This window comes from Heterocephalus glaber, unplaced genomic scaffold, assembly GCF_053883595.1.
Source record: "Heterocephalus glaber isolate CG9 unplaced genomic scaffold, H.glaber_assembly_v1.0 deba00001126, whole genome shotgun sequence".
NCBI lineage: Eukaryota > Metazoa > Chordata > Mammalia > Rodentia > Bathyergidae > Heterocephalus > Heterocephalus glaber.
This window is the reverse complement of record NW_028258199.1, coordinates 448,642-465,385: the sequence shown is the minus strand read 5'-3', so window position 1 is coordinate 465,385 and position 16,744 is coordinate 448,642. Positions and strand designations below refer to the sequence as shown.

The 16,744-nt window shown below is 36.2% G+C and overlaps 1 protein-coding gene across 1 annotated transcript in view; it reads right to left on the bottom strand.

The window, feature by feature from the left end:
• Positions 1-1,123: 1,123 nt before the first annotated feature.
• LOC101716014 (vomeronasal type-2 receptor 116) overlaps positions 1,124-16,744 on the bottom strand; it is a 67,261-nt gene continuing 51,640 nt past the window's right edge. The window contains exons 3-7 of the mRNA XM_087210207.1: positions 14,772-15,578; positions 13,693-13,920; positions 13,153-13,276; positions 9,405-10,241; positions 1,124-1,659 (exon numbers count right to left, since the gene is read on the bottom strand). Coding sequence (XP_087066333.1) covers positions 1,124-1,659; positions 9,405-10,241; positions 13,153-13,276; positions 13,693-13,920; positions 14,772-15,578 — 2,532 coding nt within the window. The remainder of the gene's footprint in view (positions 1,660-9,404; positions 10,242-13,152; positions 13,277-13,692; positions 13,921-14,771; positions 15,579-16,744) is intronic.

The following is a 16,744-nucleotide window of genomic DNA, read 5'->3' as shown; positions in this document are numbered from 1 at the left end:
TCCCAGTCTGGTATCTAATTTATGAGCTCAAATGATTCTCAGATTTTGGTCTTGGAAATGTCTGATACTACAGAAGTGCACAATCATGCCCATCTTACTTTACCATATTTTACTGAGACTGTATGTTCTTATGTCCTTTAGATTTTCCTCCATATTCACTAATTAGAAATCCTGCCTGTGTATCTTTCCCATGGCTATATCAATCAGAGCACTTGACTAGGATATTGATCCTACCATAATTATATTACTATCTCCACAAGATTTGAAGTGGGAGGATTCCAAGTTCAAGGCCCCTTCAGGCAACTTAGAGACTTTACAAGAATCTTCCTGTTATGATTTTGGTCTAGATGCCTCCTCCCCCCAAGCCTCATGCAGTCATAGGTTTGATCTAGAGTGTGTGAGGTAGAATTGATTCATGATGTAATGCTAGGGTCTAGGGCACTAGGATTAAGGGTGCGAGTCCTACCTACCCTAGGTAATCTGAATAAGATAAAAGAGGTAGAAAGATGATGTTAAACTCTGTTGCTACCGTGACTTCCTGTGTGCACCATGTTGTTTCTGCTTTGCCATGCCTGTTTGTCATGCTTGCCTTAGAGTCTACTGATTATGGACTGAAACTTCTATGAACTGTCAAATGACTTCCCCACTTAACTTTTGGTGCCAGGTATTTTGTCTCAGTAATGAGAGAAAAGTACCTAACACACTTCCTCAAAGTAAATAAGGAAAATTGCAAAGGGCTAGAGATGTAGATGAAGTCCTTTGGATCAATCCTCAGTCTTCTAAAAATAGTTAAGGAAGTTAAGGGAAAGACTAAATAAAATTGGACTATGCATTAGAAATGCAATTAGGTTTTATTGAAGAAACAAAAAATATCCAGAAGAAATTTACATTATAATGGTAATAACTATAAGTTGTAGTGAATGTTTCATCACTACAAAAAGAAGTAAAGGCCACTGGTTCATTAAAGTGAAAACATTGCTATTTAATATCTCTCTAGAAATGGTGCTGATTAACCTCAGGTCCTCAAGATATTTCATAAAAAGCACATGATTCAATTTAAGAGGGGTTATTACTCCTAGAATATAGTTTATCTTTGAATGTAGGCAAAGAATGTCTGTCCTTACTAAAATGATGTAGCACTTAGGGGCAAAGATGCAGCCCAGCAGCCCTTCACAGGAGGCCAAGATGGAGAAGACCTCATGGCCAACATGACCTTCCCCTTGGTGCTGTGGTAAACAGGGAGGAAGGTGATCCACACACTGCAGAACACCAGCATGCTGAAGGTCAGGAACTTGGCTTCATTGAAGGTGTCAGGCAGGTTCCTGGCCAGGAAATCCACAGTGAAGCTCACCAGGGCCAGGGAGCCCAGGTATCCCAGGACACAGCAGAAGGCAGTGAGTGAGCCCTTGTTGCACAGAATGATGATATGGCCATGTTCAGAGTGTACATCTGTGTCAGTGTAGTGAGACCTCAAAACAGCAGAGCAGTGGAGACCCCCTGGAAGGGAGGGCCAGTTTATACAGAGGAGGTCCTGGAAGGTGAGTTTAACATCAGTAGAAATAGAATCAAATATAAGTCTCTGTGTTGTGGCCTGGCTTTCTCTATAAAAGTCTCCTTTGGGTGAAGCAGCAAACTTAGCAGAAGGAGGGTTCTTGAGGTCTACAGTAGGATAATAAGCTGATGTACCCAATTCCCAAAGTTGGGGTGAGACGAGAGTGGTTCTTTTGAAGGCTGAGGAAATGGAAAGACATAACCAGCTGTCCTCTATGAGACTGGGTGGGACTGGTTTAGTAAGACATAGACCAATTCTAGGTGTTAAAGAGGTAAGGGAGTAGTGGGTCTGGGCCATCATGTACCAAGACTGTCTCCATGGAGACAATAGCAACATCAGGTTAATGGTGCTGGCCATTATCAAATAGGTCAGGGGTGAATAGCTTATCTTTAAAGGAGATAGAGAATACTGGTGAAACCTCCTATACTATTGATGAAGACAAAGGTAGGAGACTCTTAGGGACAGTTGTGAAGACTTCCCAGGCAACTATAGCAGGGCCCATAGCAAAAATTAAGGGAAGTAGTGCAAGGAGGCCTAGAAACCAGGGAAAATAAGAATAATCCATAGGGTGATTGAAGGTGTCCCTTCTGGTTCCTTTTCTGGGAGTGCAGACTGGTGCAACCACTGTGGAAATTAGTAGGGAGATAGCTCAAAGAACTAGGACTAGAGGTCTCATGGGATCCAGCTATTCCTCTGCTGGGTATCTTCCCAAAATAATTAAAAGAATCATACCACAGCAATATATGTGCACCCATGTTCATAGCAGCACAGTTTGTAATAGCTAAAACTTGGAAACAGCCCAATTGCCTATCAACGGAAGACTGGATAAAGAGGATGTGGTTTTTAATAAAATGGAGTACTACTCAGCCATAAAGAATGAGAAATTAGAGGCATTTATAGGTAAATGGATGCACATTGAGGCCATATTCTTAAGTGAAATAAATAGGACACACATGTAAATACCGAATAGTTTCTCCATGTGAGAAACTGAAAGTGTAAATAAGGATTAAAATGTATAATAGATAATGTGAAATAGGAAGAAAAGGGGCAAAGGGGAACAGGAAGTGGGAGGGCTAGAGGAAAGGAAAGAAGGGAATGGGATTAATATGAGAAAATGGAAAAATGGAAACAAAGTCTTTGCAAATAGGGAGGAATGGAGGGGTTGAAGGGAGGGCAGGGGAAGGGGGAAACATAAAAATCAAGGTATATTGTGTAAAGGTACAAATCTCCAATGATGAATGTCATTACATTGTATACCTAAAATGTACCAATAAAATTAATTTTAAAAAAGCAAAAGCATTAGTACTATGTTATTTGAATGGGAGTGAAATAGAAGACAACATGACACACTGTCCCTGTGTAGTATTCAAATTTTCAGTGAATAAGATTTTATATTATTAAAACACAGAATGTGGATATGAGGTTGGTATAAGGCAAAAAAAAAGTATAGAAAAATAACTAATAATTGATACTTTGAAATAGGAAAGGGTCCAAAGGGGTAGGAGTGGTGGGAGGAGATGGGGAAAGGAAAGAATGGAAAGGAAAAATTATGAGAAAAAAATGGAAATGAAGTTTGTAAATAGGGAAGGTTGGAGGGGGTGAAGGGCACACAGGGAATGGGGAAAAAATAAGAACCAAGTAACATCATGCATAGGTACAAGCACCCAATGATAAATGTAAACGTATTGTATACCTAAAATGTAGCAATAAAAGAATTTAAGCAAAAAAAAAAAAAAAGCATTTATGTTGCCCCTTGAGTATGCATAGCTCTGTGCCAAGGGTTGGGAAATAATAAATGTGTTAGAGTATAAAAGGAAAAAAAAAAGAAAACTAATGTTGAAGACTTTCATACTTTACTATTTTGGAAATATTTGGCTTTCTGATAAAAAATCATGGCATGTTATGATCTTGGTCCTGTAAATATTCTAATGTGTTTTGTGGCAGATGCAAGACAGTTTCACAGCATAATCAGTGTGCTGAAAATGACTACGCAGCTTACCATGTAGTTAAATTTGTTATGCATTCTTCCTGCAGACTGGACATATTGTACTTTAATGTATATGTTTTGTGTTTACATATAGAAAAGCTATACCCATAGATAGCAGTTCCTAAATGTTGATGGCTTAAGAAAAAGTGTTCTTAACTCATAAATTATAGAAAAGACAAAAAAGTATTAATTTAATAAAACATTACTTGTCAGTGCTGGAGATGTAGCAGGATGTAACTTATAGCTCGCTGTTGACCTTGGCCATGGGAGTGTCTCAGTGCTTCACAAAGAGCCCCAAAACAGCAGGTGAGAAAATAGACTCAGTGCAGTGTCAGCCAGAGCCTTCCCCATGGGATCTTCATAAGCCAGAAATGTTACAGATTTTTCAATGCAATTGTTTTGCTGAGTGTTGGCATACTGATGATCTGGACACTTCATATACTGCTTCCTTTCCAGTGTAAATGCAAACTGTTATCATTCCAAGTTTATTCTTTCTCATTATTTACATCTTTGCTCCCACACAGAAGTTCACTGGATTAGTTGATGGAAACTGTCCTACTTTGTCTTTCTGAACATTAAGTAAAACATTACATAGACTGTAATTTGCAATTGGTACCACTCATCTTCTTCATGGCACAGAGAACAACACCAATTTCACCTCACCTTGTGTATCTACTTTATCCATGCCAGTATATTTCTGTTCTCCCTGAATATACAAAGATTTGTCTTTCTAAACTAAACCTCTGTAAACAATGACCTGGGTATTCAGTCAGGGAAAAAAAATGTGTGGAGGATTCATCACCATATTTTTCATTAAGATCTAAGGAACCAAATATGAGCAATAGTGCTCAAGGTCAAGCATAGTAAATTTCCCCAACCTCTACAATTATCATTTTTATCCCAAGTATGTTTATCCCAAGTAGGCGTGAATGGAATTTCTTTTCTTCTTTAATTCATTTATTGGTACATTTTAGGTATACAATACATTTACATTTCTCATTGGGAACTTGTAACTTTACATGATGTATCTTGGTTCTTATTTTTTCCCCATTCCCTGTCCTCCCTTCACCACCTCCACCCTTCCCTATTTACAAAGACTTTGTTTCCATTTTTTCCATTTCTCATAATTTTTCCTTTACCTTCTTTACTTTCCCCTACCCCTCTCACTTCCCCTACCCCTTTGGACCTTTTCTTCCTATTTCATATTATCAATTATTCATTCTAATCATTGGTACATTTTAGGTATACAATATAATGACATTCATCATTGGAAATTTGCACCTTTACATAATCTTTCTTGGTTGTCATTTTCCCTCTTCCCCTGCCCTCCTTTCAGCCCCTCCATCCCTTCCTATTTACAAAGACTTTGCTTACATTTTTCCACTTTCTCATATTAATTCCATGTGAATGGAATTTCTGTAAGTTTTGACTGGAGCACGAGTGAGACCACCAAGCCAGGCAAAATCTAAGCAACATGCAATGAGTTACTGCAACATGGGTGCAGATGGGCCAAGGGCAAAACGGCTGTTAGCATAGGAAGAGGGTGTGCATAGTTTATATAGGGGAGTTTAACTGTGTGTGTGTGGGTGTCTGCTCACAGGGTGGAAAATTTTGGGGTCTCTTGGGTGATAAGATTGAGGCTGGTGAACAGGGCGGGGTGAGCGTAGCAGGGCGATTGCAGGTACAGCAAGGTACAGAGGTTGTCTTATGGTTTTTTTGAGAATTGGGCTCCATGCAGATGTGAATGATTGAGACAGTAGGTGGCTTCCTGTCATTGCTGTTCTTGCAGGCAATGCATCTGTTGGGCTTTTTCTCTTTTTCTTTCTGTTGGGTGGGGGTCTTGCTTGGGGAGTCTGTCAATTTCCATTATAATTTGATTGAAGTGATAGACAAATTGAATGGTGAAAACAAAAATCTTTTCCTTATTGAGTCCTCAGCCATGAAATGCTTTTACAACCACAAGTTTTAGTTCCATCGGTTAAACTCTTTTAAAGAATTTATTAGTAGAATCAATCAAAACCTTAACAGATTTTATCAATGAAGAGTTGTAAACTTAAGGTGCAATGAATATCATCTTTTAAATTTTCATTTTGAATGGCTTTTGAGTGAGATTCAGATATAGTATTTGTGCATTAACCTTGTATTTGGCCAGCACTAAATGCAGTTATTAATGTTAATTAACCTATTTCTTATCCTTATTAATTGGTATAATCATAAAATAATACATCATATTTCTTTCTTTCCATTAAATATGTTTTTATGTATTTTATGACAATAGTTCTTAAGGCAAGATCTCCAGCATTTTTTCAAGTAGAATTTATGTGGAACGTGCTTTTCTCATTCCTGATTTCAATATTAAACCAGAATACATGATAATTCCTTTAGCATTGTGTAAATCTAATTTATGAAAATTAAGACACCTTCATCCTATTCCCATTTAAGGAATGGTTGGTTTGCCATTTTTTCTTTATAAATCATAGAAAGATGCTCAATTTTAGGATGTTTTCTAGTTCTTGAGATTGTTGCCTATTCCATATGTTGTTAGCACAAGTTATGTTATGTACATAAAGTATGGTCATGATATAGCCTCCATAAAACTATCTCTCAATTAGAAATAGGAAATGTGAATTTAGTAAAAATGGTAAGTGTCTTATAAAGATTTCTGTATGTATGGAAATAGGTATATGGGGAGTATGAGCAGTCAACATTGTGTGAATGACTTACCTGAAAGAAGTAAAATGGCTAAATTTAGTTGTCCTCAGAAAAACACTAGTGTAAAGAGTATGCAAGCTCTAAGCATCTAGAATGAGTGAGGGGAATAGTGCTTGTGTGTCCAAGCAAGAATAAATAAATTTGAGGAAAAATCAAATGTTGCTTCTTGCATTGGGAAAATAGTGATGATATGCCACACATGTCACTTTATCCTAAGATTTAGTGTTATATGGAAAGGTTGAAGAATAACAATAATTAATGCATAAAACTATACATTATATTTCCTTAAATGTAAAATGGTGAAATAAATATATTTTGTTTATAGGTAACAAAGATAAGACTCAATGAAACTATATCTCTGGCCCTAATTTCCTTTTAATTTGAGACAAGGTTTCACTTAGTTGCCCATGCTGGTCTCCAACATGTGATCCTCCTGCTTCAGCATGACAGCTGTCTGTAAATGCAGTCATGGATGTCCAGGTACTGATGAATGTATGGTTTAAGAGCAGCAAGATCCAAAGTATGAATTCTCACCTTGGCAGAGAAGAGAGCCCTCTGTTTTTCAGAACAGTGTGAAAGCACAGGGAGTGAGGCTTGGAGGAGTCAATCTCAGAGGATTATTTGGGAATTTGGAACTGAAGCATCTGGAATAGTAGACATGACTGCATTTCAATTCATCCTCCTTGGTCAGCTGTAACTACTTTGGCTCAGGCAGAAGAAGGTGGACAGAGATGAAATCTTCACAACCCCGATTAAGGAGGGACTTACACTGCTACCTAAATTGACACTTACTGCCAACAGATGGAGAAGTCTGTTCTCTTGGCCTGAATCATCTAATGTGGCCAAGATGTGTTCAAGGATCTGAGTTCATGGTAAGATTCCCTAGGACTTTCTGTTGATTAATGTGCCACAGATTGAAACACCAGAGCCAGCTTTGTAAAACTCACTCTGATTGGTTCCAAGCCATATTAAAAATGTATTAAATAGATATATAGATTCCCTCTGCTTTTTGCTCCTTAGACCAAATGTGATGAGAAAAACACAATTAAATATTTAATTTAATGCAAATAGTGGGCTTAATTTTTGGCATAGAGAAAATAGAGATGAGGAAGAGAGTGGAAGATAAATTTTTGGGTAACATGAAATTTATTTTCCACAGATGAGTCAGTCAGACCAGGACTTAGGGTGAGGGCTCTTCAAGATTCAGCAGAGAACAAGGAAAATTGTATGTCTGTAGTAGTTTTGGGCCAAAGAGGACAGTGATTAATTCATTATTATTTTTTAATTTTTTAAAGCATTAAAGTTTTGATAGCATACAATTTAGTTTTAAAATCTATGTAGAAATTTTAAAATTCCCCATTTCTCTATTTTATTTTATGAGTTCTCCTTGCCTCATTCCTTTCATTTCTTCTTGATCTCTTCCCATTATTTTGCCTTTAACATTTTTCCATCCTTCTACCTATCCTTCCATCCATCAGTCCAATTCTCCAACAAGTTCCTTCTTTCATTTAAGAAACATATTTTACTGGATATCTAAACTGTAAAATCCAACAAGGATGGCACTAAAATGAGATAACATTTGTCAATTCATTTAACATTGATGTAAATATATTAAATTCCAATATGTTCAAAATAGTGTTATCAAATGTCAGCATAGAATGAAAAAATAAGTTTTTTTCTGATAATAAGTATAGTGAACCCTAGACTTACAAAGTCAATCAGTTCCCAAGGGCTGGTTTAATTAAGTCAATGTAACTGTGATCTGAATGTTTACCTGGCTACATGCTATAGATATCAAGAGACAGATGAATCTTCAATTAATCTAGTTAACACAAGTTGTTTGTATTTCAGGTGGATCATAACTTGATTGTCCACTGCATTACATACTAGTGATAAAATTATTTATCTTTATTGATTAAAAGGTCAGAGCAACTTAGAAATATACAAACCAACATTTATATATTTTAAGGTCTAGCCTCAACAACAATAAACATGTAATATTTGATGTGAAATCTTTGGGTTGTTCACTGAAAGTACAAGTAATAGAAATAAGCATCTGTTTATGTTTGAAATAATGTACCATATTAACATTTTAAAGAAAAGCAGAAAGAAATTACAAAACGGAATAAAAGGACAAATGTATAATTACCACATTATGTGGATTAAAAAAATCACAGGGATTCAATAATACAGCTGAAAAATTTGGTCATTTGATTCAACAAATGTTTCCTTATAAAATATTGAGTCCACTAACTATAGTAGATAAAACTATGCTTACATTATTAACGAATCCTAAAAATATTAAGGAATAAATTTGAGGAAAAATACTGTATATAATATTTGTGTGTATGTGTAATAAATACAAAACAAATATTGACACGTGGACATGTCTCACATTAGAAAAGAATGCTTAAACTAGAATGATAGAAACACTTAACCATTCATATTAAAATTCACTATAGAACACTATCCCTTTATTTAACACATAAATTCAATTCAGTGCCATTTTAAATTCAAAAGCTTTTGTTATCACATGTGATTATCCAATTCTAGGATTCTAAAGGCAAGAAGAGACAGGGTTTCTGCAAAGACAGCTTCAGGAATCTTGATGAGCAAGGATTAGCAAGGAAATATGAAAGTATTTATCAAAATAAATTATGATCAGTGTATTTAATGCATAGTTATTCTTGAGAAAAATATTTAATGCAACACACGAGGGAATTCTGAAATTTGGGGATCTACAGACAAAAGTTACCACATTAATAATGAGTAAATATGAGGTGAAGTGCTGCACAAGATAAAACTGAGTAACCAAATGAAACTTAAGCACAAATACAAAGGTTTATTATTGATTTTATGAGAGAAAGAAAAAACCTTTCAGACTAGATTTCAAAGTGAAAAGGTAATTGTTGCAAGAGTTAACAACTTTAGGAGCATTACAGAAAGAAATAATTCTATTGATAACTGAAGTAAATCTCATGCTGTAAGGTTAATATGTAACTGAAAAAAATGTTAAAGATTTGCTCCAGACTCTGTACATATTTTAGAAAAATACATTTTTAACTTAAAAAGACTTTTTATTCTTTTCAGAATGTGTTTGGTCTCTGAACCCATGCAGAGATTTCCTATCTGGCCTTAACAAAATAATGTAACACTTGGGGGCAAAGATGCAGCCCAGCAGCCCTGCACTGGAGGCCAAGATGGAGAAGACCTCCATGGCCACCATGACCTTCCCCTTGGTGCTGTGGTACACAGGGAGGAACGTGACCCACACACTGCAGAACACCAGCATGCTGAAGGTCAGGAACTTGGCTTCATTGAAGGTGTCAGGCAGGTTCCTAGCCAGGAAAGCCACAGTGAAGCTTACCAGGGCCAAGGAGCCCAGGTATCCCAGGACACAGTAAAAGGCAGTGAGTGAGCCCTTGTTGCACATGATGACAATGTGGCCATGTTCAGAGTGTGGATCTGTGTCAACGTAAGGTGGCTCTGTTCCCATCCAAACTCCACAGAAAGTGAGCTGGATCAGGGAGCCGATGGGGATGATGTAGTTAGGTGCCCCTGATACCAGCAACTGCCTCATCCTTCTGCCTGGAGCAGTGACCTTAAAGGCCAAAATCACAGTGATAGTTTTGGCCAAGACAGTGGAAACAGCCACAGCGAACACAACTCCAAATGTAGTTTGTTGGAGGATGCAGGTAGCTGTGTTGGGACGGCCAATGAAAAGTAAGGAGCAGAGGAAACAGAAGATGAGTGAGATGAGCAGGGTGTAACTGAGAGCCCTGTTGTTGGCCTTGACTATGGGAGTGTCTCGGTGCTTCACAAAGAGCCCCAAAACAGCAGCAGTGAGAATAGCCAAGCTCAGGGCTGTGCCAGCCAGACCCTTTCCCAAGGGGTCTTTAAAAGCCAGAAAAGTGACAGATTTTTGGAGGCAGTGAGTTCTCTGAATGTTGGCATACTGATAGTCTGGGCACTTCACACATTGCTCCAGATCTAGCAAAAAATGCAAATTTTTCTCAGTGCATGTTCAGTAATTCCCTGTTATTTACTGCCTCCATCACAAATAGCAAACTGGCCTAGTTGAGCCATACTATTCTCTTATGTAGTCATATACCCAGTAATGCCAAATCCATAGTGTTTTTCTTCTTTACAGTGCAGGAAACAATGCTAATATTTATTTTCTTTATTTTTTTGGCATGCTTTTTGGAAAATTTTTCCATTCTCAAGAAAACTTAAAGATCTACCTCTGCAAACAGTAGATATTCATTCAATGAAGGAGCACTCACTGGGAAAGCACCAAGAGCTTTATATTTTCTAATTGCCAGGGAAATAAATTTGTACCATAAAACTCCACAAGTTACAGTAAGTTCTCTGTATATTTACAGATTTTACCACAAAGCATAGTGGAAATTTGGTTACAATTGGATGGTTTCAGTAGAACAGTTTAAAGCATTAGCATCTTATAATTATTGAGCCCTTTGATTCAGAAATATCCATTTCAGTTTTATCATTCTTAATGCTTTCCTGTTATATAAATATAGTAGAAACTTTGAAAAACTTGAAAAATTATTTCTAAATATTTCATAGTTATGATATAGTAATTGTCTTTTAAAATTCAGGTTCTGAATTATGAGTGATGTGAAGAAAGAATTGTTTGAATGTTAACCTGACATTCAATCAACAATCAATTCCATTAATGATTAATTCACTTGGGTTTTATCCTTGCACACCATTATCATTGCAAAATACCAGTGCCGTGTTTTTTTACTTTGAGATGCATGCTGGTCTTATTTCTTTTTCTGACATTATTGCATTGGCTGGCATCTCCACTGTACCACGGTAGATGTGGTGAAATTAAGTTCTTCTGCCTAACGTTTGTTCAACATTGAATGATTCTATAAATATTTTTGTGGCATTAACAAAATTTCCTCCTATTCTTAATTTAATACAACTTGTTGTCATTCATCGATAAATTGTAAATAAGCATTTTATTTCATTTATTAACATTTCTTATGTCTTTTCTAGAATCTAGTGCTCCAAATTATACGAAGTAAGCAAAATCTGGCCACAATGTAGCCTCCTTAAACTATAGCACATTTTGGAACAGGAAACGGGATTTTAATTTAAAAAGGTAAGTTGCAAGCTGAGTGTGGGGCTAAGCACCTGTAATCTCAGCACTCAGGAAGCTGAAACAGGAGGATCCTTGCAAATTCCAGGCTAGCCTGAACTATGTGGCAAGACCCCATCTCAAAAAACAAATGAATAAATAAAGTAAACAAAAAAGGAGAAAATTTTTAATGATGTTTGATATTCTACTATCATCCATGAGTAGTACAGTTCAAGTTAACTCAAAATAAATTGATTTTTGCATTTCCTATTTATCAGAAAGAATTTGAATAATTTAGTACTCTTACTTTCTTATAAAGTTCACCAGTAAAACTGTCAATCAACATAAAAATTATGACAAAACTAAGATATGAATTCAACTTTTTAAGTAGGTGTGGGAAGTTGAACATTTTGTTCAGTAATTTATCTGTAAATTCATGAATTTCATTTATATTTTCAAGTACACTTATATGATGTTACTTATATTTTCTTCCAAAGTACCCTATATTTTTTTCCAGACAAGTCTACTTTTAGTGTTTGTATATTTGTTTTTGCAATTTATCTTTAACTTCGTGGCCAATTTTGTCAAGGGCTATTAATTTTATTTTGTTACTAAAATAAACTTAATTGTTTTTTATGGCTTTGATGTTCTTCTATTTCCCTGTTATTTCCTATCTTCCATTTTAATTGTTTCCTTTTCTCTTTAATTTCTTGTTTGTATCAAATATTTCAGATGTGGACATTCAGCTTATCTTTCTGTAAACACACATAATAAAACAAATGCATATATATATCTCCTAGGATAATTTCAGTTTCAATCCACAAGGTTTAATGAATGGTACTCTCAGTTTTTGGGTTTTTTTGGTACTGGAGTTCTCAGTTTTGACTTTTTGTAATTTCTATTAATTTCTTTTCTAGCAATCATGATTTTGAGATTTTTATTTATTAAAACATAAAATAATTGTTGCTGGCTGTACTTTTCATGTGTGCATAGGATACATATAATGAAAGTACTATGTATAAAATCTTGATAAATTATATTATACAAATGCATATATTTTGTGCATATATAATATGCAAATTAACTGTAGGGTACAACATATTGGTAATTTTGGCACATTTCCAATATATGGAAATCATACAGGAAAGTGAAATCAAGTCACCAAACAATGGCAATAAAGTGGAAAAGCCTAAGCAGAAAGGTGACTCCAACTTGTCATGATTTAATATAATAAATTCAAACCTTTACAAAGTGGTAATTATGATATGTAAAATCTTCAGTATTGTTTTTCTGTGCTATATTGTCTATGCCCTGTCCCAGCTAATGTCCCATATAGTACATTTTAATAGCATTGAACCTTAGATATGTCAACTTAAATATTATATATGTGGGAATGTGTAATATTGACACTTCTATTGACCTTAATAAGAATTTGTGTATCAAGGGCTGGGGATGTAGCTCAGTGGTTCTGGCACCTGCCTCGCAAGCACAAGGTCCCAAGTTCAATCCCCAGTACCAAAAAAAAAAAAAAAGAATTTGTGTTTCTCTCATTCATCAGATATAATATTGATATTACATCTTTAATGAAGTTTAAAACATTATTAAAACATTAGGTATGTTCCAGGGACAGAGAGTGTGTTGTTGACAAGTGACATTTTATTGTGTGAAATAATTAAATCAGATACTAGGGGAAGAAGGAATTATAGTTTGGTAAGCTCTTCATTTATTTTCTATTTTCTAGGCAGAAGGCAGGATAAAATGAGAAATGGAGAATTTCTCTGGAAGGCACAGACTTACCTGTCTCATTGGAGATCTCATTCTCTGGGCAAGGGCTACAATAGAAACAACAGGCAGCCCGTCCTTCCTGAGGGGATTTCCTGAATCCAAGATGACAGCTCTCACTGCACACAGAGTGGGGAGTCTGAGGGAAATCAGATATGTGTTGATGGATTCTTGGACTTTTACCTAATACTTCAGAATTAGAGGGATAGAGTAAATTTAATAAGCATATATGCTATGTTTACTGAATTATGTGAATATATAAAATTTTTTGAAATTATGTTAAAGAACTTTATGCCTTTTCCCTTCATCAAGAATCTGATATAGGGCCAGAGATTTAGCTCAGCGATTCTGCTGCCTGCCTCGCAAGTGCGAGGTCCCGAGTTTGATCCCCAGTACCAAAAAAAATTCTGATATATAAGAAAAAAATGTAAAATGTATTGTGACTTTTGAATTTCCACAGGTAAAGTTTTTCTAAGCTAGAGCAAGGACAAAACACTCACAGCACAATTTTGCTATTATGATTAAAGAAATCCTTTACAATTCCATCCAAATTACCTCTGTAATTCCTGTGCCCCACTCTATCACATCCTCATTTAAAGACAATTGTTGACTACGTGGGAGATGTGGGGAAAAGAGTCCTACTTTTGCTGTAAGTCTGAGACCCTCTGGAAGATTCCAAAAGTTGAGAATGTCATACTCTCCATCCCATTTCCTTTGCTCATTCATGTTCACTTGGCCTCCACCAGGATTAGTAAATTGAAGTTCCTTCAGAAAGTGGTGTAACTATAAGAGATGAATAATTTTATAAATATCTGGGCCCTATAACCATAGGGCCCAATGATCAGAAGTCCACCAGAGAAAGTCCTTGACTGTCTATAGCCCCTGCTTTACAATGAGAATTCTGCATATGCTCCAGTGAAGTAGAACAAGTGAAAGTCTATGGAAAACTAAAATATCACAATGCTCCAAAATATCAATATTCATAAAAACGCTACTGGAAAGCCCAACTAAATATTGTTAAAAACCAGAAAATACTTCGGGTGTATAGTGAAGGCTTCCCATATTTATTTTTTGTCTTATTGTTTCCAAAGGACATACATGAAACAAAAAGTTTTAATAGTAATTCATTATAGTGCTTATCACCTTTGAGTACATAAGTACATATATTTATACAGTATGTGAAGAAATACCATGCTTTCCATGGTCTCTTTAAAATTCCATCAGAGTTGGGGATTTTGCTCAGTAGCACCATGCCTGCCTTGCAAGCACAAAGACTTGAGTTTGATCCCTGTTACAAAAAACAAGCAAACATACAAACAAAAACCTACAAAATAAAATTTCATCAGAAAATTTTATATTAGTTTTGTTGAAAACTTTAGGTGGACAGTATGCTGACATCCTGTGGAACACAAAAGATTTGTCATGACTCATCTAATTTGCCCCTTGGTAGTGGCTCCTTATTGTGAATAACCATTTCTACTCAGATTTCTGCTGCTCATTGACAATGAAATTGATGCAGAATCTCTTGTTGATTTGGATAAAATATTCTAAACTGTGTTGTTTTCACATCTGTGGAACCCCTCAAGATAAACACATTAGTGGCAGTGTTTGCCATCCAGTGGGAAAGCTATTACCTGCCAGGGGGAAAATCCCTTCAATTCACCATTCTTTCTTGGTTGCATCTGAACTTGTTGAAGAAGCATTTCATGGAGGGCATGGGCCATGGCATACACAGCATTGTAGATATTATAACTCTCATCACTCATGGCAGGGTCAAAACGACTTACAGGAAGATACATGAGAGAAGCATTAGCTGGGCAGTTCCTCAATGTACAATCAAAATTAGATAAAGTGCAGTCAAAGTTCATGGACCAAAATATAGTGAAGTAAATGTCTTCTGGATATTTTGAGGGGGTAGCTGTCTGGATAAAAGTTTTAAAACCAGAAATCTCCTCATGCTGGAGTGAGAAAATGAGTGTTCCATGGAAAGAGTCAATTATGAAATTTTTCCCAAAGATGTCAGGATGCCATTGTGAGTTTGTGACCCAGACTCTCCATGTCACTAAATATTTCCCAGTGTAAAATCCAGCATCATGTGCAGTATTAGTATCAAAGTAGATAATAACAACATTTGCTGGTGATGTTTCTCTGGTCCATAAATCATATGTTAGTCTATTTGATTCGTTTTGGATGTAACTGTTTAAGATCATTTTTACAAATGCTACACAGACTCTGTTCCTGTCCATCTCTGCCCGCAAGTCTGAGAGAAATTGAAGACCTTTCTGACACTCTGCAATGACCAGTCCCACCCATGTCCAGCTAAAATAAAGCATCAATGAGACCATGCCAATGGCTAGAGATGTGTCTTTGGGAGCCATCTGATAGAGAGAGGGAAGTTGATCATTGTCACTGAGGATAGGGTCAAAAGAGCCAAAGGTTAGCTACAAGAAAAAGAAAATTTAAAATGAAATGATGAAGTTTGGTACAAAGCACAATCTCATATTTGAAGGGTATTAATCAAGAACTGAAAGTGAAAAAGGGGATAATTGTTCATTCTACCTTTTAAATTATCTTACTGTAGGGAACAGGGGAAGGGGATGTTACCAGAACCTCTGCAGTAAGTCCTAGTCTCCTGTGAGCCATAGCAGCACATGGTGAATTACAGGAAAGGTAGAAAAATGAGACTGAGAAGAAGCTGAGCTTTGGGTCTGAACAGTGCTGCTCTGGGCAGCAAAGACAAAGACCACCAAGCTTGCAGAACTTTTTATTCAGTACATGGGGAAACAAAAGTATCAAGTGAAAATGCAGAGTTCATTACTTTACATTGGGATAAACAAGGTGTAACAAAAGACTGGGGGGGGCAGTGGAAATCTAAGAACAACCAGGAACTATGCAGATGAAGATTTAGTTCCTCCCTGGCATCTCCCGCAGGTGTGGTCTTGTCCTGGAGATTACAGCATCCCGGGATCACTGAGGTCTCAGTTGTGACCCCAGGCCGAAATGTAATTATGTCTGGAATGCCATAGCTGGCCTGTAGGCAGGAGAACTAAGCCTACTCAAATGATTTTTCCCTAGAATTATGTAGCATTGCTCCCAACACTTACACTTTAAAGCCTTTCAGAAAATAATTAATTAAGTACAGGGAAAAAAATCTTTGTCTACTTTCCTCTCTTCCTCATTGTTGTAGGCATTTAAAATATGGTTGACTAAACCTAGATTCTTTGTATTCATTGTTTTAGATTATGTATTTTTCTAATTTTCTGTTTTTTTAACATTTCTGATAGTACATATTTGTCACCTGATCTTGTTCATCATAGGGAATTTTACCTGTGTATCATATATTTTAATTCTTTTTTCCCCATTGTCCTCCAACCACTTCAACCCCCCCTCCCCTCCTCTTTAACAAAGCATTGTTTCCATCCCAAAAGCTTTAGTTCTTCCATTCTCTTTTGTTTCTTTTTCTCTTCCTTCCCTTCTTTTCTCCACTCCCTCCCTTGTCTGCTTTCCACTGGAACATGTTCTTCCTGCTTCCCAATCTCTATCATCTATTTTGGTCCTTATTTACATTTTTGGTTTCTCACACAAGAGAAACAATGTGATATTTAAA